This window comes from Ranitomeya imitator, chromosome 5 (genome assembly GCF_032444005.1).
Source record: "Ranitomeya imitator isolate aRanImi1 chromosome 5, aRanImi1.pri, whole genome shotgun sequence".
In the NCBI taxonomy this organism is placed as follows: domain Eukaryota; kingdom Metazoa; phylum Chordata; class Amphibia; order Anura; family Dendrobatidae; genus Ranitomeya; species Ranitomeya imitator.
The window spans coordinates 228331608-228345167 of record NC_091286.1 but is presented as its reverse complement, the minus strand read 5'-3'; the positions used below and the strand labels follow the sequence as shown (position 1 = coordinate 228345167).

The following is a 13560-nucleotide window of genomic DNA, read 5'->3' as shown; positions in this document are numbered from 1 at the left end:
ACAACTTTTGGGGTCCAATTTCTCCTGTAACCCTTGGGAAAATAAAAAATTCTGGGCTAAATAATTATTTTTGAGGAAAGAAAACGTATTTATTATTTTCACGGCTCTGCATTATAAACTTCTATGAAGCACTTGGGGGTTTCCAAAATTGTGCTGATGTAAAGTAAACATGTGGGAAATGTTATTTATTAACTATTTTGTGTCACATATCTGTCTGGTTTAACAGAATAAAAATTCAAAATGTGAAAATTGCGAAATTTTCAAAATTTTCGCCAAATTTCCGTGTTTATCACAAATAAATGCAGAATTTATTGACCTAAATTTACCACTAACATGAAGCCCAATATGTCACGAAAAAACAATCTCAGAACCGCTAGGATCCGTTGAAGCGTTCCTGAGTTATTACCTCATAAAGGGACACTGGTCAGAATTGCAAAAAACGGCAAGGTCTTTAAGGTCAAAATAGGCTGGGTCTTGAAGGGGTTAAGGAAAAAAAATAGACTGTTTACAAGAATGCCACACCTCTAAGCTCTGCAAACCCCCTCTCATCATCAAACACGTGCCACCGCCGCTCATGATACACCACCATTATCTTTGCTAAAGTGCTGAAAATACTTTTGTGGCAACGCAAATATGTTCCCGCACTTTTACCGAATGCTACCTATTTTTTGCGATTTTATAAAATTTTGCTTGTGTTTCCGATCACGAATCCGAATGTGCCCTATTCATGTCGAACTTATGTTTAGCGATGGTTTTCTGAACAAATTTGCTCATAACTGGTTATTAGTAAAGTAATAAAAATCTGTAAAAGTCTCTACAGCTTTAGAAAAATCACAGACACAATTTTTTTTACGGACATGGGAAAAAAATGCCTTATTTTTATAGACTCTCCCGGAATTTCTGAATGGGAGAGTCCTCTCTCCCTATGTATACCTCCGATGGAAGGTACGAAACATAGCATGGAGATTATAGACATCTGTCCGTGAGGGTCTGGCTTATCGCGTAGCACAGCAGTGAATGTGAAGTCCTATGACAAGGAGACCAATAAACTCATAAAGAATTTATTTTATTCGTCTGAACATAGGGAAAAGCCTATTGAATGTTCACGACGAGGAGTCATTTCAATTAGAACAACAGATACAATTTCAAATGATCACACAAAAAGGTTGTACAAGAAATAACCCAAAGACTGTAAAATTCACAAAACATGCATTTTCATGATAGAATCATCATTGAAGGTGATAATAATTTAGAGAAGATATGCCCATATGTTTATTTGACTGAAAGATTAATGTTAAATTGAATGCATCTTTTGTATTTCAGTATAATATATCAATAATCATTTGTAACGTGTGTTAGACTTGGACATGGCCATCTTTGAAAACATGCACACTTATGCCATGCTCCTGTTCTGCATGAATGAAATCAATTATTCCACTTACTGTGACATATCGAAGAATACAGTGCTCTAACTATTTAGCTTCACAGAAGAAAAGAAGAAAAAGCCTTATTACCATACCCATGGAAACCATGAATTTGGGTAATCCATGGATTCATTTGCAAATCTAATGAGCAGGCATAAAAAGACTCACATCTGCTGAATATGTGCAAGAAATGTTTATGACTTGAGTCTTCATAATGGTCTATGATTATCAAGCATAAAAAAAGATTCCAGAAAAAAATCCAAGGAGGTCTCTAGACAAAACACAGTGACAGAGATTAACTCTACATTCCACTAAGGCTTCTGCTTTTAATATTATAGTTGGTTCCTTTCTCTAATTGATAGAAAACTTAATTTGGAAAGGGAACAAGTGGGATAAAATAACTGTGTGCTATCGTGAGAAATGGTAATGTTAGAATAGGTTCTTCTCTAAGTTTCCTAACACACCGTGTATTAGAAATGAAATGAAGTCAAATTAATATAATTAATAATAATTAAATATCTTTTTATTCAAGATAAGTGAACCTACGATTGGCATAATAATTTAGTAATCATTAAAATAGAGGAAGCTATATATATATATATATATATATATATATATATATATATATATACTAGATGGCGGCCCGATTCTAACGCATCGGGTATTCTAGAATATGCATGTCCCTGTAGTATATAAACAATGATGATTCCAGAATTCGCGGCACACTGTGCCCGTCGCTGATTGGTCGAGGCAACCTTTATGACATCATCGTCGCCATGGCAACCATTATGACATCTACGTCGATATTGTGCCCGTCGCTGAATCAGAAACGTGAGATGTCTACGTCCTTTATGACATCATCGTCGCTGTGCCCGTTGCTGATTGGTCGAGGCCGCCAGGCCTCGACCAATCAGACGCGGGATTTCTACGTCCTTTATGACATCATCGTCACTGTGCCCGTTGCTGATTGGTCGAGGCCACCAGGCCTCGACCAATCAGACGCGGGATTTCTATGTCCTTTATGACATCATCGTCGCTGTGCCCGTTGCTGATTGGTCGAGGCCGCCAGGCCTCGACCAATCAGACGCGGGATTTCTACGTCCTTTATGACATCATCGTCGCTGTGCCCGTTGCTGATTGGTCGAGGCCTGGCGGCCTCGACCAATCAGAGAGCCGGGATTTCCAGGACAGAAAGACAGACAGACAGAAAGACAGACAGACAGACGGAAAAACCCTTAGGCAATTATATATATAGATATATATTATGTCTATATATGACATATCACAGTAGGGCAGATTTACAGAGCATATTGCTCCACAGCTCTGTACTAAAAACACAAAGCACATTTTTACAGTAGTGTTCAAAATAATAGCAGTCCAATATGACTAATCAGAGTTAAAGGGACACTGTCATCTGAATTTGGAGGGAACAATCTTCAGCCATAGAGGCGGGGTTTTGGGGTTTTTGATTCACCCTTTCCTTACCCGCTGGCTGCATGCTGGCTGCAATATTGGATTGAAGTTCATTATCTGTCCTCCATAGTACACACCTGTGCAAGGCAAGATTGCAGACTGTGCAGGCATGTACTACGGAGGACAAAGAATGAACTTCAATCCAATATTGCAGCCAGCATGCAGCCAGCGGGTAAGGAAAGGGTGAATCAAAAACCCCAAAACCCCGCCTCCATGGCTGAAGATTGTTCCCTCCAAATTCAGGTGACAGTGTCCCTTTAACACTGTTTTTGGTATAAATTATATCACCGCATGTCAAACAATTTACCAGTTGGTGCATTAGATTCTAAGAAAACCAACAGACTCAGCATTCATGATCTGCAGGTTGTTTGAGTACGTGTATTAGAATAATTGAAAGGGGTTGTGTTCAAAATAATAGCAGTGTGGAGTTCAATTAGTGCGGTCAGTCATTCAGTGAAGAAACAGATGTGAATCAGGTGGCCCTTATTTAAGGGTAAAACCAGGACATGTTGTACATGCATTTATCCTTGAAAGCCTGAGAAATATGGCTCGAGATTATTCAGAAGAGCGTACTTTAATTAATAAGTTGATTTGAGAGGGTAAAACTTATAAAGAAGTGCAGACATCGATAGGCTGTTCAGCTAAAATGATCTGCAATGTTTTAAAATGGAAAGTCAAATCAGAGAGATGTGGAAGAAAATGGAAGACTACCATTCAAATGGATGGAAGCATTACCAGAATGGCAAAGGCTCAGCCAATGATCAGCTCCAGGATGATCAAAGTCAGTCTCAAGTTCCCTGTGAGTACTGTGAAGACGCCTGTGTGAAGCTAGTCTTTTAGCAAGAAGTCCATGCAAAGTCCAATTGTCAAAAAAAGGGTATGCACCGTGTCACGGACGTGGTTTGTGGAACCACTGTGCCACGGACGTGGTTTGTGGAACCACTGTGCCACGGACCACGGAGAGCCTGGAGGGGCATGATTACGTGAGCACCAAACTGTTCACTACAGCCCCTGATGGTGAGGCTAGGCTTGGCTCCCAATGAACGCCAGGTGCCAGTCCAAGGAAATTGAGGTTTTGGAGTGGCCAGCCCAATTCCCGAACCTTAATCCGATAGAAAACTTGTGGGGTGACATTAAAAATGCCATTTCTGAGGTAAAGCTAACAAATACCAAAACAATTGTGGGATATAGTCCAAGCATCCTGGGCAGGAATAACAGCTGATAGATGACTAAAGTTGGTTGACTCTATGCAATATAGATGTGAAGCAGTTCTAAAAAACTGTGAGTATACAACTAACTATTAGGTTAATGATTCACATGAATGCTAAATACACAAAAAAGTACATGTTGTGAAGTTGTAAAGACAAATGCAGACACTGCTATTTTTTAGAACAATGTTCATTTTTGTTATTTTCTGTAAAGTAGTTAAAAATTATATACATTTCTCTTTATGTTTTGAATTAAAAACAGTGTCCAATGTTCCCAAAGCATGGAAATAAAAACTAGCATAACGTTTTTGTGTTTAACTCATCTTTTTGAATACACTTCTATTATTTTGAACATTACTGTATGTTATACACTCCTAAACATTGAAATTGCAACACCAAAAAGGAAAAGTCATTAAATTATGGAAATCGCAGGTTCGATAGACAATGTTAATGATATGCAAATGAGGAAAATACTAGAAACAACATTTTCAAAATATCCTGATTTACTCACTATTGAGTATGAGTGCCAAATGCAGAATTGAACTTACTCGCCTTGGCACGCCATCAAAGAGGTTATTAATGGTTGTTTGAGGAATGTTCTGCCACGTTGAATGGCAATGTGGTGGTTATAGCTAATAGGGAATGACAGTGTGGCAGTTATATCTAAAAAGAGTGGCAATGTGTCGGTTATAGCTAACAAGGGAGAACAGTGTGATGGTTATAACTAATAACGGTAGACAATGTGGTGGCTACAGCTAAAAATGTCAGAGTGTGCCAGTTACAGCTAATAAAGAAGGACAGTGTGGGGGTTATATTTAACCCCTTCATGAACTCAGCTTTTTTCGGTTTTGCATTTTCGTTTTTTGCTCCCCTCCTTCCCAGAGCCATAATTTTTTTAATTTTTCTGTCAAAATGGTCATGTGAGGGCTAATTTTTTGTGGGACAAGTTGTACTTTTGAACAACATCATTGGTTTTAGCACATCGTGTACTAGAAAACAGGAAAAAAAATTCCAAGTGCGGTGAAATTGCAAAAAAGTGCAATCCACACTTGTTTTTTGTTTGGCTTTTTTGCTAGGTTCACTGAATGCTAAAACTGACCTGCCATTGTGATTCTCCAGGTCATTAAGAGTTCATAGACACCAAACATGTCTAGGTTATTTTTTTATCTAAGTGGTAAAAAAAAATTCCAAACTTTGCAAAAAAAAAAGTTGCGCAATTTTCCGATACCAGTAGCGTCTCTGTTTTTCGTGATCTTGGGTTGGGTGAGGGCTTATTTTTTGCTTGCCGAGCTGACGTTTTAAATGATACCATTTTGGTGCAGATATATTCCTTTGATTGCCCGTTATTGCATTTTAATGCAATGTCAAGGCGACCAAAAAAATGTAATTCTGGCGTTTCAAATTTTTATCTCGCTACGCCGTTTAGCGATCAGGTTAATCCTTTTTTATTGATACATCGGGTGATTCTGAATGCGCGATACCAAATATGTGTAGGTTTGTTTTTTTTTTTTATTGTTTTATTTTGAATGGGACAAAAGGGGGGTGATTTAAACTTGTAGATTTTTTTTTATTTTTTTTAAACATTTTTATTTTACTTTTGCCATGCTTCAATAGGCTGCATTGGAGGCTCAGATCGCTCCTATGTAGTAGATTTACTGCATTGCTATGAGCGACGACCACAGGGTGGCGCACACAGCAATCTGGCATCAACAACCATAGAGATCTTCAATAGACCTCTGGTTGTCAAGCTGACGCATCGCTGACCCACAATCACGTGACAGGGGTCAGTGATGTGCGCATTTCCGGCCCGATGGCCGGAAGCGCTAGTTAAATGCCTGATGTCAGCATTTGACAGTGGCATTTAACTAGTTAATAGCAGCGGGTGAATCGCGATTCCACCTGCCGCTATAGCGGGCACATGTCAGCTGTACAAAACAGGTGACATGTCTTGGCTTTGATGCGGGCTCACCGCCAGAGCCCGCATCAAAGCGGGGAGTTCTGACATAGGACATACTATCTGGTCAGAGGTCGAAAAGGTGTTAATAAGGGTGGATAGCACTTTGATCAAGTATGCTAATTACAGTGCTTGGTGTGCCGATGGTGTAGTCATTAAGGTTCAGTGCACCATTTTGCCCAATGGTTTTGCATACTCTGCCATAGCAACAGTGCACATATCCCCCCCCCTAAAGTCAGTACTTTGTAGAGCCTCCTTTTGTGGTAATTAAAGCTGCAAGTCACTTTAAATAAGTCTCTATGAGCTTTACACATCTTGCTACTGGGATTATTGCCCATTCCTCAAGGCAAAACAGCTCCAGCTCCTTCAAGTTAGATGGTTTCCTCTGGTGAACAGCAATCTTCAAGTCTGACTACAGATTCTCAATTGGACTAAGGTCTAGGCTTTGACTAGGCCACTCCAAGACATTTACATGTTTCCTCTTAAACCCCTTGAATGTTTCTTTAGCAGTATTCTTTGGGTCACCAAACTCTCATCTCTCCAATCTGTCTTGAATGCTGCAGCCAGGATCATATTCCTCACCAGCCATTACACTGATGCCTCTACCCAGTGCCTGTCATTGCACTGGTTACCCATCTACTTGTGTAAGGCATGGCATATAGATTTCTGGGGCGGTCACAATAACATATCATGTGGGAAGAAGTCAAGGAACAGAAGGGACCACCATCCTCCCATATGGCAGCCCCTCCCCACAAGCCAGGACTTTCATCTGACTGGCAACTGACTCTTATCTTCTACATAATTTGTACTACCACTATTTGCACATCTGACCATTGTATATTTATAACCATTGTGTATATAGTGTTTTGTCTAGTGTGCCCCTAAGGAGATTAAATATATAATTTAATCTTGGGTTGCTCTTTTATCTCGACCCACAAATTTACATGTCTGTATTTTCGGCTGAACTTTTCATGCTACTGGAGCTGGTTTCTGGCCCAACACAATTCCATTAATCAACCTGGCTTATATCTAATGAGGAACTGGTGGCAGTCCTACCGGGTTGACCAGGGGCTGTTTCACTGGTGCTAGTGAAAGGGGCCTCTCAGCCTGTCAGGGCTGTGAGCCAGTGTAGTGCCACATCAGTGACTGCATGGGCCACATCCTCTACTCCCCGTGCCTCCCTAGGCTGGGTGGACCACCTCCTGTGTCTCCATATGGCTTCCCATCCCCCACCATGCAGGGACACTGACGTACTCACCACCCCAGGCTGTTCACTGAGCTCTTTGTCCTCTGCTTGCTGTGTTCTCTAAGCTCTGCGTCCTCTACTGGCTGTGCATGTTTCTTGGCTGCATGCTTAGGGTGCATGAGTGGGAACTTCCTGATTCTTAAAGAGACAGTTCTTGCACTTCTAATGTGTCCCCAGCCTGTTGCTGAGAGGCACTTGGTACTTAAGGCAGGTGACTGAGCAACATTCTCTTTCAGTACGTGTGTAACTACTTAGTTGCCAGGTCCTTTCCTGTTTCTGATCTTGCCTGAACTTGTTTCCCTAGGTCTGTATACCCAGGCCTGAACCCTGAATCTGTACCTGCATCTAACCTTTCCTGTTTCTGTCTCCCTGGGGTCTCAATACCAAGGCCTGAACCCTGAACCTGTACATGTATCTGTCATTGTCTGAATTAGGATCAATCCCTGAACCTGTTTTTCTCTAAGTTTGGATTTTTCCTAAACCTGCTGAGTTTGTACCTGTACCTATTCCTAAACCTTAATTTAAGGAGAAAAAACAGAGCATCGATGAACATAATATCAAAAAATGTTTATTCCATAAATAATTCATAATCCAACATAAAATTCAATAGCAACTAACATTACGTAGTAACAAGAACAAGATGAATGCCTAGGAAATACTGACAAAAACCCCCATCCCAAACCCACAAATGATGCTCCCCAAACGGGAAGCATGCACAAAACCCCCCAATGATCACACGTAGTAAAGTGCTGTATGCAAAAAAGGGCCACAATAGGCCTAGCCTAAATAAAGCACCGACCTACCAAACAAGTGTCCATAAGTAGGACTCCATGGTAACACCACAAAGTAGGCTATTCCTAAACCTGCAGTGTCTGAACCAGTACCTATTGATAAACTTGCAGTGTCTGAACCAGTACCTATTGCTAGACCTGCAGTGTCTGAACCTGTACCTATGTCTAATACTTGCAATGTCTGAACCAATACCTATGTCAAAAATCTGCAGTGTCTGAACCAGTACCTATCCCTATTCTGTTGTCGCTGTGAAACATTAGAGATCTGTGTGTACACTTGCTACTTCATTGTAAGTCCCCTTTGTCAATCTGGTCCTGTGTGTACCTGTCTTTATTTTGGTCTTGTGTGAACTTGATCCTGTCTACCCTTTGTGTACTTGTCCTTGTAATTGTCCTGTTCTTACCTGTTCCTGTTCATTCCATGTGAACCATGTCATGTCTCACCGGTCCACATCTGTGGTTCCCTATCTGTCTGCAGTTCCCTATCTATCTGCAGTTCCCTGCCTGTCCGCGTCTGCGCTTTCCTGCCTGACCACATCTGTGGTTTCCTGCCTGACCACATCTGTGGTTTCCCTCTTGACCGCATCTGTGGTTTCCTGCCTGACCATGTCTATGGTTTCCTGCTTGACTTGATCTGCGGTTTCTTGCTTGACCGCATCTGTGGTTTCTTGCTTGACCGCATCTGCGGTTTACGGCTTGGTTGCATCTGCGGTTCCTTGTCCCCCCAGTCTGAACTAGGCCCTGCCAATTCCTGTATTCCAGTCATACCTGCCAGTGAGCAAGCCCTTCCTTAACCTGTTTCCACTCGTCCAGTCTGAACTGGGTCCTACTCGTTCCTGTATTCCAGTTATACCTGCCAGTCTCCCAGTCCTTTATGAAACATTTCCTGTGCATCCAGTCTGAACTGGGTTCTACCCATTCCTGTATTTCAGTCATACCTGCCAGTGACCCAGTCCTTCCTGAAACTGTTCCTGTCCCTCCAGTCTGAACTGGCCTGTATATCAGCTGTGCCAGCCTGCATGCCAGTGTATCAGCCATGCCCGCTCGCCTGCCAGTGTGTCAACCGTGCCTGCCTGGCTGTCATTAGATCATCTGTGTCTGCCTGTACCCGCCTTCCTGTACATCACCCGTATCTGCCAGTGCCTGTCTGCTTATCAGCCATGGCTGCTGGTATCTGTCTGTCTATGAATTAGCTGAGCCAGACAGTACACCTACTGTACCTGCCTGCGCCTGTCGATACAGTGTCCTGACCCCTTGTGGGTCAGCTGCTACTGCCAGACACCGTCCTGGAGTGTTACCTGGCAGCTACATGCCACGCAAGCCTGACCTCACCACTAGAGGCTCCAGTGAACACCAAGGTTAGTTACGTTCCTGCGGGGAAGACTGGCCCGTAGCACAGAGGGGCCATGATCCACACTCATGCTAAACAGTCTGGGCATGAGCATAACGTGGAACGTCATGTTCGTGCAATTGTGAAAACTGTACCGCGTGATCCCTCTGATGTAATAGTGACATCAGATGGGGTGGCAAGGTGCGGATTCATCACATGTGGTGGCAGCACTGGGATTCTGTGTGATCTCTCTGGTGCCATCCTTGATACCTTAATATTGTCCCCCTTTGTGGCCCATATATGAATGTTGTCCCCCTTTTTGGTCCAAAAAAACAACCCAATCTCTTACCTGTCACTAAGCCCACAATGAGCGGTTTGATCTTGATTTTTCTATAGACTCAGGTGGTGCAATGAAGTTCAGTCATTGGACTGTCTCAGATGGTATGCATGTGTTCTCTGCAATTGCGGGCCACTGAAAGGCCTTCTGCTGTATAGTTAGTGAGGTGTAGTAAGCCAGTGTCTCTCTGCTCCAAAATAGTTTTCAACTAGATGTGTTTCCGAATAATGCACAGCCACTTGATAATATTGCTGACCACTGACAGGCTCCCTCCTCCTTAGGACCTCTCCTCTCAATCCCTGTGACAGTGATCATTACGCCCCTGCTAAGCACTCTAATTAGCATATGTGATTTAACTTAAGTTTTTGCAGAATGGAGGCAGTGATTGGAACACTATGGCTGTCAAGGACTTTGAAAAGTTGCAAAAATTTTGCGACTGTTAGTATTTTCATGCCAGTTTCAATGGGTGGAGCTTGGGTGGTACAATGGTGCAATGGTGGCATAAAACCACAGCTTGCCTAATTTATGAAGACCTGTAGTCATTCCTAACTTCAGAAATCTTATTCCTGTCCTCATGGGGTTTTACATTTCCTGGGATAAACACATTAGGTTAAAGGTTGAACTTGATGGTCTCCTTACATATCTTAAAACTATGAAATTCTGAATTAGTTTAGAGCAGATGAAAATATTGTTTAAAATGTAATCACATACCTAGGCCTTTTAACATTTTCTTATCCTGTTTTTGGTCTTTATTTGATGCAGAGTCTTTGGCTGATGAAGAAACTGATTCTTTCGGTTCCTCTGAATTTGCATCCTCAGTATCTCCATCATCATGCAATTGTTCTTCTTTGATTGGAAAACCAGCGTTCTCATTCTCAACACTCACAGAATCAGAAGAGGCATAAGTCTGAATTATATCTTCCAGCTGCCGGCTCAGTTCATCTGAAATGTCATTCTCAGCTGGTCCACTTGTGTCACCTTCACTAGGTTTCAAATCGGTTACTTGTTGTGACTCTTCATCAAGAGGTGATAAGTTCTTTTGATCAGGAGAAACTGGGATATTTACAGAATCCTGATTATCTGGCTTATTGTGACCATTCTCACTGTCATTGTTGTTCTGCATATTGTACCTAGAAAAAAAGATGATATATGACATTATTCAGTTTACACCAAATTATATCTTTTTTGAAAGAAGATATTATAGGGAACACTCAGTGTCAGGCAGAAGCTGAAAAGTCCAGTAAAACGTATAAATATGGGATATAGTTTGGCAGATATGACATTTACAGATGGTTTGAAGTGAATGGAGGCTTTCTATTTCAATAAAAAGTTTGCAAAATTATGATTTTTCTGAAAAAAACAGATAACTAAAGAGGGAACAAATAATAATAAATAAAATACTGAAATTATAGTGCAATAACGAATCTGACCAATAGTAGCAATTTCTCAGTCAGAACAATGGACATAGCAAATATTGGTAATGTTAATAAAATAATTTTGAATTTAGATACCGATTGTTAAGCTTATAGTCAGCGTTAGAGGCACGAGATATGTAGGGGGCAAACGACCTACTGTGGAATGACTTTACAAAAAGTTCTAGAATAAAGAAGTGTTATTAGAGTTCTAATTCTTCCCTCAGCAGAATGTATCGATATCAGTAAGTTTAGTCTATTTTTAATAGTCAAGTAGTGCAAATTCACACCCCTAATTTTCTCACCTGTATAGACATAGTTATCTGTTTAGATTTAGTTCTTATGATGTTACTATCTGGTGTTCTTTTTAACTAATTTTATATGTTTTTAATATTTCAGGTACATCCCTTGTAGTATCCTTGGACTTGTGTCCATGATAATCATTGTTCAAGATCCAGTCAATGTCTTTTGCATCACTGGGAGTTTACATTTGGTGTTTGCTATAGTTTAACGTATCGCGTTATTTATGTATCCTTTGTGTTCTTTCCATATAAACGGTAGCAAATTTTGTTGCGCCTTTCAATTTTTATTTTTATTCCATCTTCGTTTTAAAATTCTTTTATCAGGTCTTAGTTTCCCCTTTCAATTTGTTTTTGCTGGTCACTTGTCCACCAATGATTTGACCTGTTTTGGTGGCTTTCTATTCATTTTTACACTTCACATTTCATCATACATTATTTTTTCATGTGTTCATCTGTCTTATGTTCATATCCATTCAAATGCTTTTACTATATTTCATCACATGTGTCATCAGCTCATTATTTACTCACATTTTATTTTATTGTCTTTATTTGTCTGTTTATATTGGTATACAGTATGTGAGGATATACAGTGTGTATGCCTGTGTATGTATAGGTATGCATGTATGGGTATGCATGTACCCAATTAAATCTGAAATGTTCTGCTCCCCTTCGTAGAGAAATAATGTTAAAGGGTTTACTTGTATTAAACAAATCACTTTGCATAAGGATGTTATATAGGGACGTCACATTCTCAGGATCCCCTTCATTTGGATTAGAGAGCTGGTTTTCCAAGTCTAGAGGACCCAGAAAGTCAGCATAGTAGACGGACTGTTCATTGATATTGTGTAAAGCTTTATTTCTACTCCTGCATTCCTGAAGAGGAAATAACATCTCAAGCCCACTTCACCTTTGATAATAGCAGATTGTGGTATACTAGAATACTTGGAGCCAGAATATGATTATTTCATCCAGCCTAAGCAGTTTATCCAGTTAATCGTTAATTGACTATTCAGAGATTACTTGATTGAAGATCCATGCAGCATGAACTACATTGGATATATCTAATCATTTATTATGCTTGCTTATATAGGGCAAACATCTTCTGCAGCGCTTTACAGACATCATCATCACTGTCCCATTTGAGGCTAAAATCAAAATGATCTCTCAGTATGTGGGAAAAAGCCCACATAAACACAGAGATCATACAAACCCATACAAACTTCTTAAAGAAATTGTTTTTGGTGGTATTGGAACCCAAGATCCCATTGCTTTAAAGTGACAGTCCTAACCACTGAGCCACCGAGCTATCACATGTCTCAGAAGACATCTAAACAAGTACTAGTATAACCATTTAAAGTGACTATACATTATGGATAATAGTACTAAACCGAAAAAAAGGAACTGGAGTATAAGTTGGTATGCATGCAAAATAAGAGATGTTCACACTGGCCTTTAAACAGACAAAACCTAATGCAGAAGGAAAATTAACATATATCCTGCTGTAAGTAAATTAGTAAAAGCAATAGTGCAAACAAATAGCATAGGATACTTAATAAACAGCGGTTTTGATTAAAAAAAAGCATCAAGGTGCACCAGCATCAAGGTGCACCTAAATCGGGATGGTCATAACCTTATAAACCATATGTTATTTACATGCACTTTTGCTTTTACTTATTTATTTACAGCAGGGTATATATTCATTTTGTTTCGGCATGCATACTAATTTATACTCCAGTTAATTTTTTTTAGTCTAGTTTCACATTTTTGCACTTAGTGCAGGTAAAGGTATGGTCTCCCTTTCTTCGAGCGAGACATTACGTTTATGTAGCTTCCCATTTGCTGTGTGTCCCGCTTGACAGTTAAGGTACCTTCACACATAACGATATCGTTGACGATATCGTTGCTTTTTGTAACGTAGCAACAATATCGTTAAGGAAATCGTTATGTGTGACAGCGACCAACGATCAGGCCCCTGCTGGGAGATCGTTGGTCGCTGAGGAAAGTCCAGAACTTTATTTCGTCACTGGACTCCCTGCAGACATCACCGATGTGACACCGATCTAGCGATGTCTTCACTGGTAAC

The 13560-nt window shown here is 40.5% G+C and overlaps 1 protein-coding gene across 1 annotated transcript in view; it reads right to left on the bottom strand.

Annotated features, from left to right (window-relative positions):
- Positions 1-13560, bottom strand: part of TXLNB (taxilin beta) — a 238289-nt gene that overhangs the window by 156870 nt on the left and 67859 nt on the right. The window contains exon 2 of the mRNA XM_069725932.1: positions 10475-10893. Coding sequence (XP_069582033.1) covers positions 10475-10886 — 412 coding nt within the window. The 5' untranslated portion in view covers positions 10887-10893. The remainder of the gene's footprint in view (positions 1-10474; positions 10894-13560) is intronic.